This window comes from Panthera onca, chromosome C1, assembly GCF_046562875.1.
Source record: "Panthera onca isolate mPanOnc1 chromosome C1, mPanOnc1 haplotype 2, whole genome shotgun sequence".
NCBI classification, from domain to species: Eukaryota; Metazoa; Chordata; class Mammalia; order Carnivora; family Felidae; genus Panthera; species Panthera onca.
The window spans coordinates 178,348,205-178,366,041 of record NC_138346.1 but is presented as its reverse complement, the minus strand read 5'-3'; the positions used below and the strand labels follow the sequence as shown (position 1 = coordinate 178,366,041).

The 17,837-nt window shown below is 54.2% G+C and overlaps 1 protein-coding gene across 2 annotated transcripts in view; it reads right to left on the bottom strand.

Annotated features, from left to right (window-relative positions):
* Positions 1 to 17,837, bottom strand: part of GLIS1 (GLIS family zinc finger 1) — a 228,921-nt gene that overhangs the window by 67,940 nt on the left and 143,144 nt on the right. For both annotated transcript variants that reach the window (XM_060624603.3, XM_060624605.3), the window contains exon 4: positions 15,178 to 16,060. In XM_060624603.3, the coding sequence (XP_060480586.2) occupies positions 15,178 to 16,060 (883 nt within the window). The remainder of the gene's footprint in view (positions 1 to 15,177; positions 16,061 to 17,837) is intronic.

The following is a 17,837-nucleotide window of genomic DNA, read 5'->3' as shown; positions in this document are numbered from 1 at the left end:
TTCCTAGCCCCCCAAACCCCCTGAGCTCCCTCAGAGCACACAGCACACAATGTTACCCTCTTTTTAAGATCCATAGAGTCCCCTTAGGCTATGAGCTCCTCGAGGAAGGGACCGACTATGCCCCAAGTAGTAAAGCGTGACATCTGCAGAGAAAGGCCACTTGCCAAAAAATTCAGGTCCTGCTGGATGATCAGGGCCAAGTTACTTAACTTCTCTGAGCCTCAGTTTCTTCATCCGTAAAAGGGGGGTGGACAGACTAAAAGCAGGACATAGACTAGAGAACACAAGTAAGGTACCTTCACTGCCAGTATTTACTTGCCCCGGCTTTTCTCAAAGAATGTTAGCAAAGTTATTGGCGAAAATAAGGTCTACTGTTTTGTTCAGTGACTCTGCATTATCAACAATCAATTCAACAGCCTTCCTCCAGCCATTTAATCCAGGTGACTCTCACCATTGCCTCAAAAGGATCTGAGAGCGCAAAGAACTGGTCCCAATACACAAGCTGGCTGGTTTGTTTCCTTTCCCAGACAGCCAGAACTCTGCAATTCAACAAGTTGCCTTCTTTGCCTTGGCTTCTAGGAAGCTCCAAGAAAACACACAATAACTAAACGAACTTAGGTTTTTCATGTATTTACATCCTTTTCTCTCACTGTCAGTTTAACTACATATAGATCTTTTATTGTAAATGTCTATGAATCCTTAATGGAAGCCAAGAACTCGATGATAAAGAAAAAAAGATGGACTAGAATAGAAGGGAAGAGACTAGAAAATCACAACAGGATTTCTGGTGTTTCCTCTATCTATTCCTCTTTACAGAGGATGCAGCTGAAGCCCAAGGAAGGAAGGGGAAAGGCGAGGCATGGATCGTACTTCAAGCGTTTCCAGCCTCTGCAGGGCTTGGCTTTTGGGTTGACTTATCCATTGGGCATGCAGGCACAGTGGCGAGAGTCCACAAAATTTTCAGGGCCTCGTGAAAATGTTTTAATTTAAAATAGGAAGAAAAAAAAGGAACTTCTAGGTCAAAGAAAATGTTTTAATACATAATATGAATATGTGTCTTTATGCCAATGCCATCATAAAATGTAGTTTTTAGTGTTTTTATGGAGGGAGAAGCTGAAGCCAGAAGTGCTGGGGTTGGCAAATGCCATGGTGAGGCCCTGTTCCCTTTACCACCTCACCAGGGAATACAGGAAGCTCCTACTTCTCACTTGCCCAACTTCCTGGGGGCCCAGGCCTAATCCATGCTTCTCCGTCTGACAGGATCCAATGGGAGCGTTTTTACGAATATTCCAGAGGGAAGTGGGGCCTTGCCAGGTGAATCTAATTTATACCCTTCGGTAACCACCTCAGACAGCTCTTGAAAAGCTGTGGGAGGGGGATCTCCTGGCTGATTTCACCAACCGCTTGTCAGGACAAACCTTCCTGGGTTCACAATGTGGAGACAATTAAAGGCTGGCGCTTTGAAGGCACGAGCCGAGAACTTCCTGACAGAGGTGTTGACTGCAGGCGGCAGACCCTCTGTTCCTCAGGTCTCAGGACCACACCTCGTCTTCCCCCAGCTCTTGGGCTGGGCTCACTGTGCGGGCAGCAGCAGCAGCAGCAGCAGCAGCAGCAGCAGCAGCAGCAGCAGCAGGGTTGGGCTGAGAGACACCATATAATCCCTGGGCACAACAGCTGACAGGACTCAAAGGACAGGTGTGGCAGGGGAATACCTTGCCTTGGGCATGACTGCGGACCCACTGTGTGACCCTGGGCCTGGATGCGGACCCACTGTGTGACCCTGGGCCTGGCTTCGGACCAACTGTGCGACCCTAGGCCTGGCTGCAGACCCACTGTGTGACCCTGGGCCTGGCTGCGGACCCACTGTGTGACCCTGGGACTGGCTGTTAACCCGCTGTAGGACTCTGGCCAAGGCTGCTGACCTGCTGTGTGATTCTGGGCATGACTGTGGCCCCGTGTATGACCCTCTGCTGACCACCCTGCTTGTTCAGGCCCCTGTGTCCTTCCTGTGAAGATGGGGCAATGTTCTCAAAGACACGAAGTCATTATGAGGATGATACGGAGCGAAGAACCCTAAGCAATTGCACCCAGATAAGGCAGGATTATCATTCCCACTGAACAGAGGTGGCAACTGGGGCCAGAACCAGCAAACAGCTTACCCAGCCAAGGTCATGGTAAATTAGGGGTCAGGCAAGGCCTTGGACCTGGACCTGGATTCCAGGAGCCTTGAGGGCAGGGTCTAGATCTCTCCAAGGAGTGGTTCCACCTGCAGGCTTACCTGGATTCAAGTCTCGACCCTGACTCTTCCTGGCTGTAAGACCTCCCCACGTTCTCTTCTGTCCCGGTGTATGCAGTCATGAGCTGCAGAGCCCCTCCATCCTGACCTGGTTCCTGCACCGCTTCTCGGGTCTGGAGCTCCAGGCAGCTGTCCCCCAACCTCTTCCTTCCTCTGACGCCTGCAAGGCCACCCTGAGCTGTGAGGCCAGCTATCTTTCTGCACGTAGAAGCCAAGACAGTGGGACATGAAGAGTCCTTGGACTCATGGTGCTGATTCTTGATCCAGCACCCCCTCCCTGCCATCCAGTGCAGGTTAACTGGAAGGATCAGCTCCAGATCCATGAAAAGCCCAGATTCCATGTGATTGCTTTTGAGGAGTCCCAGTAACGAATTAAGATTCCTTGTTAGGGGTTCCCTGGGTGAGCTCAATGAAAACAAGGAATAATCAGCTCATGCTTGATTACAGAAAACTGTGTGGACACAGAGAGTAAGCTGGAGCGGTGGGAGGCCAGAGGCTGATACCCCAGCACTTAACTTCTCTGAGCTACAGTCTGCTTATCCACAGAATGGGGCACTAAAGCCAACATCAAAAGTTTACTGAGAAAACATGAACAAAGGGCTTAACCTGGTGTCTGGAGGAGAGCACATTCCTAACAAATACCACCTTCCTTCCTTCCTCGCACTTTTAAGTAGCTGCTTTTGGGTAGTTTAATCGTTTCCCTTGTTGCATTCTTGGCTGTAATGCGTTTTTGTCATCAATTAATACAAAATTGTTCTCCTCCAGCTCTGGGCCCACGGTCATAACGACAGAACCTGTGGAGACCGAATTAGTGGGCAGCTGCTGCACGTGGGGGCAGAGGCCGAGTGGTCAGAGGTGGGGCTGGGCAAGAGTATTTGGGGCACAGGGAACAGCCAAGCAAAAAGCCTGAGGAAGGAATGAACTTGGCGTGTTGGAGGAATAGTCAGGAGCCGGGTGGCTGGAGCAGAGCAAAGCGTGGAAGGAACTGAGACCAGAGGGCTCACTGGGGGCCCCCACACTTGCCCTTTCTTTGTACTCCCTCTCCTTCCTCCCCCCGGGATGATAAAGATGGATATCTGAACATCTGAGTCCAAAGGATCTTTAGAAGTCCTGGAGACTTAGCCTCCCATTTTGTAGATGGGAACACTGAGGGCCCAAAGGGGTCTCGTGACTTTCCCAGTTTGAGCTCTGAACTCGTGGGCCATGCTCCACCTCTACTGACCAAATCAGGGTCCTGAGTCCTAAGAGCTTTGAACTAAGCAAAGACCTCATCACCCAGGTGAAGAAAGTGAGGTCCCAAGGCCAGGTGGCTCTGAGTGCTTGAAGAAAGTAAAGCGTGGGGGCAGGCAGGGGAAGAGCATGCCTGCGGGCTTCTGCAGGGAAGCCAGGCTTCCTTGGGGCCTGACACCCCCAGTGATCAATCATCATGCTTTCCCAGTGCACGTAAAGAGGTGTGAGCTTTGACACCTACTGGCCGCTAGAGTCTCCCTGGAGCCTGCTGGGCAGTGCTTCACAAACCAGACCCTGTCGGGAGGGGAAGGTGATGCTGACAGGCATGAGCTACACAGGCCGCAAGTCATCTCCCGCTGTGTGACCTCTAGCGGGTCATCAGGTCCCCATCCGTCAGAGGGTGCTGCAGGGATTGCGGGCAGCATCCGATGAGACGCCCTGGTGCAAACGCAACACAAGCCTGTGTTCTTTCAGGATACAGGAGGGAAAGACGGTACAGACGGAGACAGTGCACAAAAGCCCTCAACACGGGGCCTGGCGCATAGTAGGTTCTCAACAGTTAGTGGCTCTGTGGCGTGGGACGGGCACTGGGCTGGGAGGCGAGGGAGCCGAGCTCTCCTTCCTTTGCCCTGTGACCTTCAATGAGCCAAATCCTCTCTACAGGCCTGTGTCCACATAAGCAAACAGCAAGAGTACAAACAGGCCTTGGGACTGACAGCCTCAGTGAACCACCTCCTCTTCCCCTGGATGCCTGGGGAGAAGGAATAGGAGCAGGGAGCAGGGTTTGGAAGGGGAGGAGGACCTCCAGGAAATATCTGAGAATGGCAGACTCATTTTTCTCCCTGGAGCCAAACCCTCTTGACTTCCAATTGCTATGGTGACCGTTGGCAACTAAACCTGGTCAGAAATGACCCCACAGGCCAAAAGGACTCCTGAAACGTGGGTTCAGAAGATTCTGGGAAGCACGGACTTATGGTTAAGTGGGGGTACAGAGGCAATTGTGGGCAGTGGGAAGATCACAGAGCAGGGAGCCAGGGACATGAGGCGGAGTCCCAGATGGGACATCTGGCCAGGTAGCAGAAGCTCTGGATTTCAGTGACCTCACTGTAAAACGGATTCTGCCACTGCCCTGTGCATTCCCAGGGTCCTGCACGGGAACAACCCACCAAAACTCTGTATCCCAGGGCCCTGGGAAGGTGCAGATGTTACCTTCAGCTCAAAACCCTATGCGTTTCAGCTCTGATAAAACAAAGAGGCTGGTGGATGGTTCATCGAACACTCACTGGGTGCCGGGCCCAGCAGAGACTTCCCAGTCTTGCCCACAGGAATGCACAGGCTTGCAGAAACCTCCAGTCCCACTGTCCCATCTGCAAGAAATGCACAGTCCAGTACTCCTGTGCATGTCTGCCCTCTCGGGCTCATGTGACAGACTCGTCCAGAGGGTCGGGGGCATGTGGAGGGCAGGCGTGGGCTGTGCCCCTTCAGGAGGCCACCTCCTAGCTATTTCGAAATCACCACGTACAAAGCCACAGAGTCCCAGTGATGGGCTCCCATTTTATCACTACCCACGTCAGAAGAGCGATCGTGAGGAGGCAGTGCTGCACCATTCGGTGCTGTAATCACTTACAGACCACGGAGGCCCCGGTCCTGGCAGTGGAGGAAGATTTATTGTGGGGATGGACGGAAAACAAAGAACAGTTGTGCAAACTTTACAGAGCCACATTATGGGAAATGCCTTTCCCATTTCCCACTGGTGAATGTGCTGGACGCTGCTTCCAAAGGGAGTTGAGCTCGGTTACCCAACCTTACGGACACAGTGCCCCTGCATGGCTTGCTGGGCTGAGCCAGCCTGGCCCGCGGGGCCCAGGCCCTGGCTGACAGCCAAGCTCTGCTGGCTGGGGGTCACAGTTGACCTGGGCTGCGCGGGTGGACCTGGGAAAGAAGGCTCTCTCCTGCCTCCGTGTCCTCATCTGCCTGCTGTCACTCCCCCTCCGAGGACTGTGTACCCACCACATGCCCAGCGTTCTTCTCCATGTTAGCACTCATTGCGTTGCTCTCCTGCTCAGAACCTTTCCACCACTCCCTCCACTTTCCTCGGGGCACAGGCCAAGCTCCCGATACTGAACTTGGACGCCCCTTACGGTCTAATTCCAACTACCATTTCTGCTCCCAGCGCCGTGCAGGTAACACACCCCAAGCACAAGGAGACACCTATGTTCCCCCTGAGGGCCTAGACTGTCACATCTCAAAACTTTTGCATGTGTTGTTCCCTTTCCCTGAAAAGCCTTTCCTCGCACACACCCTTCAAAAGCTCCTACACACCCTTCAAAGCCCAGCTCTCATGACATCCTGGGGGAAGCCTTCTCCCCCTTCTGTTAATTCCTTCACCATTCCTTACTGACGCTGCACCCCACGCTTCTAGCATCAAACCTGCCACGGTATGGGTGTCAATAAAGCTGGTGAAGGGTTGGCAGGGGTGAGGAAAGAGACAACACAGACAGCACAAGGCTCTCTCCTCAGGGAGGGGCACAGGTAAGGAGTCTTGAGTATCCCGGGTCTTAGAGTGTCCTCGGTGACTGAGGCCACAGGGTGGTGAGACCGTGACCCGTCTCACAGATGAGGGCAGGATCCTGAGGTCCATCACTGTGGCAGTCCAAGTGAGGCACGGGAAGTCAGCTCAGCTAACCCATCTGCCATCCAGTGGAGACAGCGCCTATTAAGGCTCAATCATGAAGTTTACCATTTCCAGGATGTTCCTCTCAGAAAACATGGTCTGGACACTTTCTTAGAGTCACTGTTGATTTTATCTGACTTTCTCATTCTAATAAGACAATCATTTCAATGCCATTTACATTAAATTAAAAAGCTTTTTTTCCCCCCTTTTATTATTTTAAATTCAATTCAGAAGGTTTTTTTTTTTTATCCTTAATTTTTTTCATATTCCATAAAGCAGTACTGAGTTCACAAAACTTGGCCAGCGTTCCCATACCCTCAAGTTTGGTGCTCCTAGGATGCGAGCGAGACCTTGGGTTTGATGACTCAAAAAAAAAAAAAAAAAAAAAAAAAAGAAGAACAAGGGCTCCTGTTTTCAAGTGCCAAGTATTTGCCAGGCATGAGGTAAGTGCTCCACATGCATGATCTCATTTAATCTCACAACTGTCTCCCCTGTACACACACACAGGAAACTGAGGCTCCAAGAGGCCACGTGGCTTGTTTGAGGTCCCAGGGCTGGTTAGGCCTCCACTTGGCTCATGGATTCCTGACTCAGAATTTAAATAAGGCAGAAGGGGCTGGGCAGGGATGGGGACGAGGTAGGGGAGGGGGTGGGGAACTGGATGGGGCCGTGGAGGTGGAAGTGAGGAGGGTGGGCTGTGGTGCAGGGAGGGAGGAGGCCCTGGAGAGCTGCAGCCTAGGAACTGCATTTGGGGAGCCTGCGGCTAACCAGCACTGCGCCTGATGGAAAGCTTATCTGGGAGGAACATGCCTATGAGGGTGCCTGTGTCATCTGAGGCCCGGGAGTCAGGTGGCTCCCTCCTGAAGGGCGCTCTGCGGTTTGTAGATCACGGCCCCTCTGGCTCTCACAGGCACTCTTCTGGGGCGAGCATCACAGCCCTCATTTTACAGACACAGAAGCAGAGACTGGGGAGCGAAATGACTTGCCCGAGGTTACACAGCTAGTGCGCAGGAGAGCTGGAATGAGCCCCCACACCTACCTCCAGTTCTCCTCCCTTCCCCCAGGCAAGTCATTTCCATCGGGGGCCTCAGTTTCTCCTCCTGTACAGGGCTCTGACCCAATCACAAGGCCAGAGCTTCTAGGAAGCCTCTCCTTAGGAAGTCCCCTGAGTTTGATTTTTACAAACTAGAGGAGAAAGGGAGGCAGCCCAGTTTGAGCCAAGTTCTGTGGAGCTGGAGCGTTGGGTCCAAGAGGGTAAAAGGCACTAGTGTAAACTGGGCTCCCACTGGACACAGAGTGCTAGACATTATCCCATTTCACAGCTCAGGAAGCTGAGGCTCAGCACAGCGAGGTGACCTGTCCAAGGTCACACAGCCAGTCGGTGACCAAGCTGGGACTTACACCAGCCCTTTCTGTTCCTATGGGGATGTTCACGACTGCATAGCTACTATCCGTTTCAGACTCTCCCTTTTCTCTTTTCCTAGTACAACCTGCCCAAAACAGTCTGAACTATCTGCTGTGCATCTACTATGTGCCAGGCACTGCCGAAGCACCTCACATACGGCATCTCATGGGAGCCTCCCAGCTGTCCTGCTCCCTCCACTTCAGAGGTAAGAACGCAAAGCCTTACAGAAGCCGGGTTACTCACACACGGTCACAGGCTGTCAGGTAGCAAAGCCACGTGTCAAGTTCAGACTTTCTTGCAGAAAAACTTTAAGCACCAGACTAGAGGGTGGACGTGCCCATCTTTAGGGCCCTGCCCATCTTGTGACTTCACTGGAAACTGCTCTGGAGGACAGTGCCCAGGCTGCTTCACGCACAGAGCTGGTCAGAGCCTCTGCACCAGAGGGCAGGCTTAGCTCCTCTGCCTCAAGGCTGAGCCAGACATCAGAGGGCACACGGTCCCCAAGACACTTGGCCATACCAGGAAATGTTGCTCTACGTGGGGCAACATGTGTGGGGAGAGCGGGAGGCATGGAAAGGGGGGAAGTGGAGGAGGGGACATTGGACTGGGTTCTGAAGGATGGTTAGGAGTTGCTGGGCTGGGAAAGGTATTCTAGACAGAGAGACCAGCAAAAGCCAAGGCCCAGAGGAGTGAAAGGAGCTGGAGTGTGCAAAGACTCTCTAGGAGTTTGGTTGCAGAGGAAACCTCAGGGCAGGGAGAAATAAAGCAGGTATCCCACGGCTACCATTAACTTGCTGGGTGACAATGGGCCACTCTGCACCTTCTCTGGGCTTCGGGTTTCCCACCTGATAATAAGTAGACACGAGAACTGCTATGATCCCAGGAGGTACCCCAGTCGCGGTCATTGAAAAGGGCACATCTGCATGCCAACTTAAAAGCTTCCTTTGCCTAGAAAGGTCTTTCTACCCAGACCCTTCCCACCTGAGAACAAAGTGACACTCAGACCCCATTTCCAAAGTGGGTGGACTTGTCACCTAAGCTGGTTGGGCCAGCTTGACCTCTCCGTGCTCATTTACAGCAGGATTTTCAAGGGCAGGGGTTTTAAACCATGCTCCACTTTGTAGCTTTTTAGCTCACCAGAAAGTAAGCTTGTCTTCGGGTGACTTATTTATTTATTTTAAAGAAGGTGAAATGGGGGCGCCTGGGTGGCTCAGTCGGTTGAGCGGCCAACTTCGGCTCAGGTCATGATCTCACGGTCCGTGAGTTCAAGCCCCGCGTCGGGCTCTGTGCTGACAGCTCGGAGCCTGGAGCCTGTTTCGGATTCTGTGTCTCCCTCTCTCTGACCCTCCCCCGTTCATGCTCTGTCTCTTTGTCTCAAAAATAAATAAACGTTAAAAAAAAATTTAAAAAAATAAAAAATAAAAAAAATAAAATAAAATAAAGAAGTTGAAATGTCTCCCCCCTCATCCCACAAGGGCCCTCTCCTCCAAGATAGAACAAAGGAGTCATCATATCAGCAAGGCAGGGGGTCTGCGACAGGCTCTCAAGGTGGTGGTGGGGGGTGGGATTCATGTGGGAAAACAGTTAAATGCAAAAATGCAAGCGTCTATTGGTTTTCTCTGCTTAACAAAGCCTCCTCCAGACCAAAGCTGGCTTTGATTCCCTTCTGTGACCCCTGGGTCCACCAGGGCCTGGCATACAGGAGGTGCATGCTCCTTGACAGCTTGCTGAAATGAGTTTCAAATCTGGATATTTTCTTCATATTTATAGGCAGACTGATGGTCCTCTGCCTGGGAAGCGGCTTGAGGTCACAGCTAGCATACAGTCTCTGGAGTCAGGCTGAGACCTGGGTTCAAACCTCACCCTATGATGCACTTGAGACCTAAACTTGGGCATGAACCGGACTACCCTTTCCCTATCTGTAAAATGGGGATAATGATCCAGTCCCCAGGAATTATTCCTCCACTCTGAGGAATGCCTGTGTGGAAGTCCTATATAAGCTGAAAAATTCCCAATAATGTTCCAGCCGCCTTGACTGACTTAGACAAGGTTATACAGCCAGGCCTCAAATCCTCAGCGTCTGGCTCCCCTCCCTCCTTCATCCAGCAATAACAGCATGAGACTCAAGGGTGGCTGGTGTCCTCCCCAAGGTGCCAGAAGTCTCGTTATCACCTCATCTTTGTCTCAGGACCCCCAGCTCAGCATGAGGCTGAGCACACGGGGGCACCCATCTTTTGGGTGAGGCAAGTGTTTCTGGGAAGGACTCTTCCCTCATCTGCGGTCACTTTCCCCACGGTCTAACTTTCCCCAACTTTTGGTTACTAGCCCCTTCAGGAAACTCCCTGTCCACTGAAGCTGCCCCATTTGCTGTGGGATCCTGGGCCCCTCACTGTCTTCTCAGGATCTGTCTTCCCTGTCTCTTCTCTGTAACGATGAAGATGGACGGAAGACCCACCTGCGCATGCATTTTGGGCTCTAGGAAAATTCCCGAGAATGAGTTGGAGATGTTGACGTGAGTCAGGGGTGTCCGCTGGCCCAGAAACATGCCCAACCCACGGGGCCAGTCTCAGGACGTGGGGCACGGGGGGAGCACATGCCCAGGGACCCACTCATTGTGGTTTAAGAAGCACCGACTCGCCTCTGTGTGGAAGAGGCTGAGCAAAGGCAGGTGGGTGGGGGGCCGTGTGGCCCGTGGAGTGGCCCAGGCAGCTGAGCCGGGTGACAAAGAGCAAGCCATTTCATCCGTGAACATCAATTTCTCCTGAAAGAATGGGCATGGTGATGCGTGGCTGTACCTAGCATACCTCAGAATGTATTAGTTCTCTTCTCCCTGATGACTTCCAATGAGATATGACCTCACCGCCAGTCAAGATTCTCTCTGACTCCCAACTCACAGCCTGGCCGGGCAGGTGGGCAAATCTGACGTGTAGCTGTGCCCGGCCACTTGGCCGACTGTGTGACCCTGGAACCTGATCTGGCCTCTCTGGGCCTCAGCGTTTTGACCAGTGGTTTTCTGAAGATGGACTAGGACATGGCTAGCCCTGGGCCCGGGTATTAGAATCTCGGCGTCTCAGCCAAGAGCACCTCCTTCCGCCTCCCTCACCTCTTCCAGCACCCTGCGTTTTGTTTCTCAGGGGTTGGGGGACTGAGGCAAAGCCAAAAGGGAGAGCCGGAAGCCCCAGGATTATGGGAAAGGAGAGAAGCTTTGGCCCAGGCTGGCCCTTCTAGGAGGTGGGCAAGGCCCTCCCAAAAGGCCCAGCCAGGTGGCTCGTGTCTGATTCCTTGGCTGATTACAGCCAACCAATAATGCTCAGCTTTCAGTGGGCTGTATTTCCCTGGTGCCAGGTCCAGTGGTGGAGAGGGGCGTAACGGATGGAGACCAGCGGCCAGAGCAGGTGCAGCTACCAGAGGAGCCCAGGCAGGACGTGAGCCCAGCCTCCAGCCGCACACCGGGCCTGGGAAGGCAGGGACCAGAGCCTCCTCCCTATGTCCCCACCCCAGTTTCCCCTTCTAGCTCCCGTCACCCGGAGCAGACACCGTCTGGCACAGAGCAGGTGCTCCACATTGCTGGCAGACACCTAACCAGGCCACCGGCATGGGTGACGGCCCTGTCCACCTCACCCACAGTGAAGGCCGTTGGAACTGGCTGACCTCAAGTCCAAGCTCCACTACTGACTGGCTCTTTTGGGTTTCTTCATCTGTAAGATAGCCACAAATGATCCTGTTGTAACTCTCAGGGCTACAGTGTTAATCTCCTGAGATGGTCGACGTGACGGAGTGTGACGGGGGACAAGAGAACTAACGAAGCACTTCCCTGTGTCATCTCTTTAAACCCTCATGACAAAAATCCTAAAAGGGAGGTACGATTATCATTCCATTTTACAACCAAATGTACTATGGTTCAGAGAGGCTAAGTCACCTGCCTGATGTCACACAGCTGCTACGTGGCTGGCCCAGGAGGGAACTGGGTTTGTATGGCTCCAGACCTGCCTACACATACCGTCCACACTGCACTCACAGCTTCGGTTAAAGCTCTTCACAAAGGCAGGACTTGCTGTCATTATTATTGTTATTTTATGAAACCCAAGGTTATGAAAGGTTTTCCTTTTTCACTCTCCCTCTCTTTTTCTTGATGGGGAGGAAAGCAAACTACACAGCCTGCTAATTTCTGCAGTCTCAGACAATCAGGATTCCAACTGTCTGGGAGAGCCAACCTAAGAAAGCAAGAAATTAATCTTTTCAAAGTTAACGTCTTCGAGGCGTCGCGGCAGTATTTGGGTTGGACGTATCCTCGCTATCCTAATGCAGATGAAACCCCAAATTTAATAAGGCTAAGACAACTCGGACAACATAAGAAACATAACAGGATATTGCAAAGAGATTAGGGAGCTTCCTCTGGATGGCGTGGATGGGCCGGGGAGAGGGCAGAGCTGGGGGGCGGGGGGATGGACGGCGCGGCCTACCCCGGGGGCCCCCGCCAGCCGAGGCCCGATCCCGATCCTGGGACGGACCTGAGAACCTGGGCAGAGGGCAGCCGGCTCCTCGCCGTGCCTCTGGGCCTGCCTGGTGCGTGAGCGGAGGCTCCGCGGGCTAAATGTAAACCAGCTGGCAGGGACCGGAGTGGTACAGTTGGATGGGGCGGGGAAGGCTTACCTCATGAAAGAACTGTGGAAACGGCTGCTGGAAAGATAATAAAAGGATTAACTGCTATTTTAGTGGGCCATTTACTCTTCAATCAAAGTGTCTCATCTATTTCCTGTTCTCCAGAGGATCTGGGCCCAAAATTCCTTTGTCTATTACAGCACATGGTAGCAGAGGCCTGTCATGAGAAATTAATAATTTTACAGGGAAGGGAGACTGTACTTATTTGGGTGCGGGCTGGAGCCTGCCCCTTCCCCTGGGTCACCTACTGCACCAGCATCACAGGAAGGGGGAGCGCTCCCACAGCAGGCAGGGAGATGTTCAGAGGAGGTCTCTCCCACCACTCCAGATGATGGCACCCAGCAAGGCTAGCCCGAGGACCCCAGAGAATGAGGAGTGTAACGGGACAATCTACACAAACAAAAGCATCACACTTTAGAAAGATGTGGGTTCAGATTTCACTCTAACGGTTACTAGCTGTGTAACCTCAGGCAAGTTATTTTTATTGTTGTCACTATTATTACCATGATGATTAGCAATCTCTGTTATTATTGTTGTTGTTACTGTGTGCTCCTAACTAGCTGTGTGACGTGGGGCAAATTCAGCAATCTTTCTGAACCTCAGTTTCCTCATCTGTAAAATGGGAGTTAATAGTCTCCACCCTGTAGAACTGCTCCCGGGATTGCATGGAGTTATCACTTAGAATGGCTTCTGCACACAGTCAACACTCAGAAGCTGTTTGTTGGTGTTATCATCAAAATCCTAAATCCCTCAGGAGGCAAGATAAAGTGTTCTCATAGTAGCAGGGAGAAGGCCGGCTGGACACCACTGAGCGTTGTTTCTTCATCTGTAAAACCTTGGTTTTACAGGGTTTTTGTAAAGATTTAAATGTCAGCTTGAACGTCACCTCCTCCATGAAGCCCTTGTGGGCCTCCTGTCCTTGGGTCTATGCAAACTCCATCCAGAACCTGTCCACACCCATCTCCCACCCCTTGCTGACCACAACTGCCTTCAGGCAAAGACCTTGGAAAGTCTACGTCTGGGTCGCCGGAGACAGGCAGGAGTCAGGTGTAAGCCAGTGTTCTGTGGAGTCCGTTGAACCAAATGAGATCCTGGAAGGCCCAGGAAAAAGAACCATAGAGAAAGATCCCCAGACCGCACTGAGTAAGCTGGGCCTCTCTGACCCAATTACTAGGCCTCTGTTTCCCAGCAAATGGGCAGGGAAGGCTAGATTATCTCAAGGTCCCTGCCGTCCAGCACGGGCACTACTGGATGCTGTAATTCCACACAAGAGGCCCTGGTGGGCGGAGGCCCCGGACCGTACCACGCCAGGGTTTGGGCCTCCGCCCCGGCCCCCACAGACAGGAGGACCCCCACAGGAAAGAAGACATCAGGGACCACTGTTCAACAGCTGTCAGCTCCAGGGTCTCAGAGACGGTACCCTCAGTCTTCCAGTAGTCTGCTGGTCATCTCCTTCCAGAGATGGGCGGCGGCGGGGCGGGGGAGGGGGGGCATGCCTTTCAGCAAGCCTTGTGTTACAACACCCCAGAGGAACAGGGGCATGCCCGGGACTGGCCCGGCCCCCAGCCCTTCCCAGCATGGCTTTAGCCCCAAGGCACACGATGAAGTCAAATCCTCAGCCTGCCCAGTTCAGCCTCTCCCCACAACACTAATACGCCAACCGCAGGCTCCCTCCTAATCTGAGGCTGTCCTTTTGCAGAGGCTGTTCACTGCCTCTCCTCCTCCTCTTCAAGAACTGGCCCCCTTGAGCTGAATAAGCTGGTCTAGCTGGATGCCCAGGCCACAGCTCCACAAGCAGATGGGGCCCCAAGGGTGACCACCCAGTCCCAGGAAGGTGGAGTTTATACTGCTGGTTGCCAAAGCTTCCTGCCTCCCCCGGCCCCTGTAAATACTACCCTGGGCCTTGAGCAGGGACAGAGGGGCACTCCATCCCAGACCGAGTGCTTCATGAAGAGGCGCCCAGCATCAGTGACAGCATGCACGTGTGGGGGAACCTGACCTCGGCTATGACGCTGGCCTTGCAGACCAGACACGTTGCTTTCTCTCCTGCGTCACCAACGCCCCAGTGGCTGGAAGATGGAGCTGGGCCTTAGAAGACTGGGTGGCTCCTCCAGCCTCTCCACTCCCAGGCGGGAGCCTCTCCCGGTGGGGTAGCTGGGCCTTGGGGTTAGGCACAGCAGCTCGGCGGAGGGTATCAGGGACTAAGACTGATAGGGATTTCTACCACCGTGAGAGCATAATACAGAAATGACCAGTGAGAAGGGCTGGAGGCCTCGGTGTCCACTGTTAGTGTGTGTGTGTGTGTGTGTGTGTGTGTGTGTGTGTGGGTGTGGGTGTGGGTGTGGGTTTCCCTGGAAACCTCAGGCTCAACCCCAGCCATGGCACTGCAGGTGCCATCCAGGGCCTTATCTGTTACCCCTCCCCTTACCTCCAAACCTGCTCCAGGGACCCAAGCTCTCAAGCCAGATGCCTGTGAGGACACAGTGCTCCTTGGAGGAAGCCAAGCCTGTGGGCCGCTCCAAGGCCCGGAGAGCCTCCCTGGGAAGGCTGCCCGACCAGTGGTGGGTGAGGCACTGAGCATCTGTGTGTAATACAGAAGGTGGCCGGGCCTGCTCTGACCTCAGAGTGTGTGTTGTCACCACCTGAACAAGTGTGTTTGACCAGGTCATGTACCCTGGGGTGGGGGAAGGGCACCCGGTGAGCAGAGGAGCCAAAGATTCCCAGTGACACGGGCACTGATTATCTTGACCAATGACCACATCCACAGCACTGATCCTTCCCCTCCTTGACCGCAGGGGATCTCAGCCAGCCCCCAGGGAAGGAGCCCCCGGTAGGCCACTCCTAGCACGGAGGTGGGGACTGCTCTGCTTGGCCAGGCAGGGGCACGGCCTGGTGGCCGTGGGAACTCACCATGCATTTGTTGGGCTTCTCACCCGAGTGCACCCTCATGTGGATGAGCAGCTTATAGCGGGCATTGAAGGGTTTGTAGCGGCGCACACAGCCCGCCCAGAAGCAGGTGAAGTCCTCGCCCTTGCGCTGGTCAATGTGGCTCTTCTCGATGTGCCGTACCAGCTCCTCCTGCTGCTCGTAGGCTGCACAGCAGTCCACCCAGCGGCACGCCTGCCGTCCGGCCACCCCCCTGCCCACCAGGCCCAGCCCCAGGCCTCCGAGGCCCGAGCCGGGTGGCAACTGAGACACGGGGTAGGGGGGCGGCAGGCCTTGCTGGGGAGGCCCAAAGAGATCTGAGAACTCATCCGCAGGCTCCTGCTTCAGGAAGCCCGCTTTCCGGCAGGCTTCAAGTTGCAAGCCGCCCTTGTGGCTCTCTGTGGTTGCAGGGCCAGGCCGGGCTCGCTTGGGGGGCCCTCCCGGGTCTCCCGGCAGAGGGGGGCTCCGGAGTCCATTCACGCAAGTGACCAGAGCCGTCTGGGAAGAGCGGATGATGGAGGTGACATCGGAGGAAGCGCAGGGGGAGGGGGAGGCTGAAGAGGTGGAGGGCAGGCCCAGGAGGCAGCAGCGCTTCAGGCCACCCTCGGGGAGGTGGGCCTCGGGCTGGGGGCCCAGGCCAGAGCTGGGTTCACTGCCCAGAAGGTAGCAGGAAGGCGTGGGGTTGGTGAGGCCTCGGCCCGGCAGGTCCAGATCTGAGTGCAGGCCAGTGGCTGGCGGGGCCCGGCAGTGAGCAGACAGGGGTGTGCGAGCTTCCGTCATGGCCCGGTAGTCAGGCAGGGACTCCTGCTTGATGTGCTGTGTGGCCGGAAGGCCACCATTCACATACGTGGCCTGGGGTCTGGGCGACCTGAAAGACAGTGACCAGACAAGCTGTGAGAGGGTGGGCACTTCACAGTGGGGAGACCCGGGCAGGAGACAGCAGGGAGCCTGGGACCAAAGGATGGAGAAGCCCAGAGCAGGAGTGAAGGTTGAGGGCTAGAGGCAGAGGGAGAGAGAAAGCAGAGGCTGGATGTGGTCAGCAGGAAAGAATATGGGGGAGAGAAAAAGGGGAGGGGCTGGAGAGAGGTTCCAGAAAAGGAGGAGGTCTGAAAAGGATGCCAAGAAAGACCACCGTTTCATCCTTTTACCTCTCCAGCCCCAGATGCCATCCTGTCCTATTGCTGAGGCTTCCCTAGGGTCTCCCCTGACCTTCTCCCTGTGACCTTCTAGTGAGTTCTGGAGGAAGGAGGCTGAGGCGATCATTTTGAGGGACATCCAGGTCCAGTATGTTTTATTTTTAATTAAAAAAAATTTTTTTTATGTTTATTTTTGATAGAGCATGAGTGGGGGAGGGGCAGAGAGAGAGGGAGACACAGAATCCAAAGCAGGCTCCAGGCTCTGAGCTGTCAACACAGAGCACGACGTGGCACTCAAACCCAAGGACCACAAGATCATGACCTGAGCCGAAGTCGGATGCTTAACCGACTGAGCCACCCAGGAACCCCAGGTCCAGTATGTTTTAAATTCTGCCTATTTGTCCCTTAGATCTTTCTTAATTTTTGTAATCTTCGTTAATTTCTAGAAATGTTAATTATGTGACATTCTGCCCCAAGCAGTCTGTCTTTTCCACAGTGAATATCAGTAAGTTGGGGGTCTGAAACACAAGTCACGACGACAGGGGGCATCCTAGGAATGACTGAGGAAAAGCCAGGTGGGGTGGTCCCAGGTTTCAAGCCCAGACACTGTGACTACATGAAACTCAATTCTGGGGTGAGGCTATGGGCGGGCAGGCAGGCTGGGAGGGCAGCTCGGGGGAGGTGGGAGACCGGGGTCTGAGACCAGGCTCGGCCACTCCCAGCTGCACAAAGCTGGGCAAGGCACTCTGGGCCCGTTTCCTCATTGCACGTTCTTCTCCCGAGTGTGACTACGGTGTGACGCGCAGGGCCGCACATGGTGCTGTCTTCCTTAGGCATGTGGCGCACGCGTTCGTAGAGAGGGCCTTTCCCAAACGCAGGACAAGTAAGTGCAGGTAGAGGCACCAGGGTCTCCAGCCACCAGCAAGGGGATGTAGATGAAGGGTCAGAGAAGCCCCTTGGCTGGCTGGGCAGAACAGGAAGCCTGCCGATGGGCCCACTGTCCTGACTAGGACATGCCATGTGTCCTTGGGCCTGAGCCTCAGTTTCCTCACCTGTGAAGCGAGGACTAACCCTCACTACCTCAGAGGGTGGCTACCAGGACCAAGTGGGACGGCAGGTGCCGTGACAGTCCTCTGGAAAGGGGGACAGCAGGGTGAATGGTGCCTTCGTGACCGCCATATCACCGCCAGTGTTCTGGAACTCTTTGCAGATGGGCTGTGGGGTCATCACCTGTCTCTGTTCTCCAAGCCGCCCAGCAGCCCCCAGCCCCTCTGTCTCTGGCTCCCTGCAGCTGCAGCAGCCCCAGCACTACTCAGGAGGAGGAGAAGGAACGAAGGGGCACGGGAAACAGGAAGGCAGAGCCCAGAGGCCCTCAGAGAGCATGGGCTCCAACCTCATGACTCCACAGACAAGAAAGGAGCCAAGAAGGCACAGGGCTTGCCCACAGTCACGAGCAGCAAGCCAGTGATGGGGCTTGGGCCAGGAGCCAGGCTCCCCTTCTCCTGGAGG